The sequence below is a fragment of the Elephantulus edwardii genome, unplaced genomic scaffold, assembly GCF_000299155.1.
Source record: "Elephantulus edwardii isolate Elephantulus edwardi_28Jun2011 unplaced genomic scaffold, EleEdw1.0 scaffold00151, whole genome shotgun sequence".
NCBI lineage: Eukaryota > Metazoa > Chordata > Mammalia > Macroscelidea > Macroscelididae > Elephantulus > Elephantulus edwardii.
This window is the reverse complement of record NW_006399901.1, coordinates 7,427,603-7,431,661: the sequence shown is the minus strand read 5'-3', so window position 1 is coordinate 7,431,661 and position 4,059 is coordinate 7,427,603. Positions and strand designations below refer to the sequence as shown.

The 4,059-nt window shown below is 58.7% G+C and overlaps 1 protein-coding gene across 1 annotated transcript in view; it reads right to left on the bottom strand.

Moving 5' to 3' along the window:
* RGS11 (regulator of G-protein signaling 11) overlaps window positions 1–1,984 on the bottom strand; it is a 6,199-nt gene extending 4,215 nt beyond the window's left edge. The window contains exons 1-7 of the mRNA XM_006894908.1: window positions 1,958–1,984; window positions 1,512–1,608; window positions 1,386–1,436; window positions 1,154–1,260; window positions 535–586; window positions 389–447; window positions 86–162 (exon numbers count right to left, since the gene is read on the bottom strand). Of these exons, the coding sequence (XP_006894970.1) occupies window positions 86–162; window positions 389–447; window positions 535–586; window positions 1,154–1,260; window positions 1,386–1,436; window positions 1,512–1,608; window positions 1,958–1,975 (461 nt within the window). The 5' untranslated portion in view covers window positions 1,976–1,984. The remainder of the gene's footprint in view (window positions 1–85; window positions 163–388; window positions 448–534; window positions 587–1,153; window positions 1,261–1,385; window positions 1,437–1,511; window positions 1,609–1,957) is intronic.
* Window positions 1,985–4,059: the final 2,075 nt, after the last annotated feature.

Sequence of the window (4,059 nt, the reverse complement as noted above, 5' to 3'; positions counted from 1 at the left end):
GGGGGTTGGGTCAAACAAAGTGGACAGCTGGAAGGCAGAGTGTCAGGGCAAGGGTGGGAGGAGCAGCCCCTGCAGTGGGCCTCACCGCAGCTGCTCCCGAGCCTGCGTCACTACCAAGTCCCAGGCATGATTGATCTTCTTGTGCAGCTGGTCGTAGTGGTCCTGTGGAGTGATGAGGTTCCACTGGGTAACCCTTTCTGAGCTATGGGGCACTCCACTGGGCAATATGAGAGCATTCTGGATTGCCTGGAGGGCTTTGAGCCCTAGGAAGGGCTCATAGTCCCAATTTCCCTCCTAAAGTGGACCCAGTTTTGCAAACTTAAGTCCAAGGGGCCTCAAATAGAGTTGTGGGCGCCACTGATTGAATTCTGCCTAGGGAGAGGCTCACTTTCTCATGGTCGACCAGAGCTCCCTGCTTTCTGATGTTCTTCTTAGTCAAGTAGATGGCTGGATGGAAGAAAGGGTCAGGCTATAAGGAGTCCAATAACATCCCAGAGCCACCATGGAATGCCCTGGAAGCCATTCCTCACTCACCATAGTCCAGCTCAGCTGCTGGCCACAGAGTGCTGGTCCAGAAATAGGGTGTCTAGTGTGGACAGGGGCAAGAGTAACCAGGACTTCTGAGGTTGAGCCACCTGGTGTCACCCCCACATCATAGTCGCTGAGAAGTAGACAGGGTTGGGGTGTCTGAGGTTCTTTCTGCCCACCCACAGTTTGCAGGGCCAGCTGACCACCAGCCAGTCTCTCCACAGTTATAGAGCTGAGTTCTACCCTCTTGGGAGGGTAAGGTACTCCCTGATTCTGATGATGTAAACCCCTACTCTAGATGGAGAACCCGGGGGAAGCACTGAGGGGTTTCCTAGTCTGTCTGTGCTTTGCAGTGCAGTACAGGTCACCTGGCATTCCTGCCCACATTTCATTTCTTCAGAGGTGGGGACTAGAGCCAGTAGAACCCTCCCCAGATATTGCTCATCATTGAAGAAGCTACTGTGGCCCAGACAACCTGGAGTTACCTCCTTTTAGAATCCAAGCCTTTCCTAAGGCACCCAGAGGTCCAGAGTAAGGTCACCATGCCCAGCTCCAATCCTTGCCAACCCCACCCTCATAAGGGTCTCCTCTTGTGAGTTCCCACCTTGCTTGGGCCAAGTCTGACCTGAAATCTGTAGGGGGTCTCATCAGGTCGCAGGAGGAGGCAGCGGGGATCCCGCAGTGGGTATATGTAGCCATGCCGCACCAGGAGGGTGCCCAGGTGTAGGGCCTCTGGTACACAGAGAATGTCACTGAAGGACAGGGGTATGCTGGGACCAGTGTCCCCACCCCAGCACATGTGGCTAAGCCGTAACACCTGTAAGCCCCCTAAGTCCTAGTCTATTGGGGACTCTCACCTTCCTCAGTGATAGTATACTTCTGCATCAGCCACTCCACGATGTCATTACCTACACAAAACACAGTGAGGTAGCAGAGGCCAGGCAGGGCTGGCCCCTGGTGTCCCCAGGATCTCCGAGCCTCACCGGTCACCACGTGTGGGATGACGGTGATGAGCAGACGCTGCGTCCCCATCTTCACGCCTTGGTCGGGGTCCTGCATGCTCACGATCACGCGCTCCATCTGGTAGAGGGACAGTGAAGAACTACCCAGGCCGCCTCCACCCCCAGAGCCCGACTCTCTGGAACGAACAGGGATGGCCGGGATCAGCGTGCTTGGAGAGAGGATTAAAGCGCTCTAATGGTGGGATTTCAGCTGCGACAGGCTGTGCGGGTAGGGGAGGGGCCGGCAGAGTCTGGGGCGAACGCCTGCCCTAAGGTCTCGCCCCCTACCCAAAGCGCAGCTATTTTAGCGCCGTGTCCCAACTCATGAAAACCCCCCTCAACTGTTTTCCACGCCTCTCCCAAGGAAGGAAAATATGGGGGGGCAGAGGGACCCCCCAAACCTACGTCAGAGCGCACCTGGCACCCACCTTGCTCAGACATGGCATTTGCGCGCGGGGGCGCACGCCTTGGGCCGTGGAGCTGGCGGCCATGGTGTCGGGGCGCGGCCGGGTGGGATCTGGCTGGTCCACAGGTCCCCGGCCCACCCGCGCTCGCCCCCTGCCGGTGCGCCCGCTGCGTGGCCTCCGAGCTCTCGGCTTCGTGCCAGAAGGGGCCCGAGACAGGACCTGTGGCTCGACAGCCTACAGGGATGTGGAGGCTAAAAAGAGGAGCCAAGGAGGGGTGGGGCGGGCGGCTCAAGGAGAAGGAGGTTGGTTGATAGAAGGAGAGAACCTGAGGTGGGGTGGGGCCCAGGGGTTGAGGGCTCCGAGGACAGGGTGTGCAAGGAGGACTGAGTGGGGACAGTGAGCAGAATGAGGCGCAGTGGTTTAAGGGCTGGTCACTCCATCACTCCTCCCTACATGACGTGTGACCCATCAAAATGGGGCGGAGGCTGGGGTCAGGGTGACGGGTGTGGCTGTCCCAGGGAGAGTGACTCGCGCGCGCCACCAGGTGGGGACTGCCCCATGGTGCTGGGTGTGGTACCTGCGCTGCGCTGTTGGGATGTGTGAAGACTGGCCGGCACTGGGGCCGACTGTGTCATTCGCGGAGTGTTGTGTGTGACTGATGACAACTGCCTTAATTATGGTGTCTGTGCCTGCACTGGCCCGCCATCTTCTTTCTGGCCAGGGGTCCCTAAGGGTCCTCAGAGGCTGAGGTGCCTGCGGATTCATTTCCCCGCTGAAGGCGCTGGGTTGGGTTGGGGGGTGGACGGGTAGAGACTCTGCCCGCCCACTCTCCCCCATACTGTTGGGAGAAGGGCTTTATTGGGGAAGGGGTTATCTTAAAGCCCACCTCAGGCTGAGTAGCAACCTCTGACTCCACCTTTCGCAATGCTAAGGCATCCCTCCCAGACTCCTCAAGCTGGGCAGGAACCTCAGGCTTCAGTGTGCAGGCAACAGCAGCTTATTTCTGCTTCGTTGGAGATCTGCTTGCCCCTCCCCCAGGGTTCAGGGGTGCTGGGGCAGCTGGAGGGGACAGGCAGAGGAAGATTGGCCAGGAGTGTCCAGATGTTGAAGGCTGAGTCCATTTCCAGTGCTGACAAGGCCATATGTAGGAGGGGCTGCAGTAAGGCCGGTGGGGGGCTGGGGAGGCAGTCTCCATTGAAAATCCTCACCCTTTCATGGATGGAGTTGAGCCACCCAAAATCCTGGCCTCCTCCAGCCTAGGGACAGCAGATCCTCCACAACCGATCCAGGACAGGGCTGCAGAGCTAGGGCAGTGTGCCTGGGAGAGATTCAATTGGCAGGACTCAGAGGGGCCTGTTGCCCCCTGAACCCATTTGGTCCTGGTGTGATCAACTACCATTTGTTTCAGAGATGGAAGAGAATGAACAGGAAACTCAGGCCAGCTACCCAGCCCTGCTCTCCACCCCCACTCCACGTTGATCCTGCTGTCCCTGGCTTGAGGCCCCTGATCCCAGGCCTCAGTGTAAGTGTTAAGATGAAAAGCTCCTCACTGCTTCCCTCCCAGCACCCCCTCCGTCCCTGGGGGACCTGGTTCAATGTCCTTTTCTCTACAGTGAAGTTCAAACAAGAATGGGTGGTCTTTGGAACCCATGATATCCGACAGAGATGATCCATCTGTAGTCACCCATGGTCACAGACACAGAGGGAGTTCAAGCATCTGGTGTGTCCACCAATGCCGCCCACGGTTTGAGTACCATCTCAGTCACAGTGCGACCATATGGCACTGTCTCTGTGCCAGTGGCCCTGACCTTCTAGGATGTGAGGCCCAGAAGGAGGTTCCAGCGGGCAGGGCCCCAGGTGTGGCCTACAAATAATGAGAACCTGGGGACAGGGGGGAGACAGCACACCTGCTCCACTCAGAGCGCCTAGCCACACGTGCCCCTCCCAGAGGGCTTCCCCTGAGGCCCCCCAGTACGTTGGGGGGTGGGGCGGCCCTGACAGCCAGAACCGACAGAGTGCAGGGTTGTGGACAGCTAGAACTGTCACCGCGACCGTGACCGCGTGCGTTCGTGCCCGGGGTGGGACCGTGCGTGGTTGGTTGCTTCGTGCGCCCGCGGCGGCGA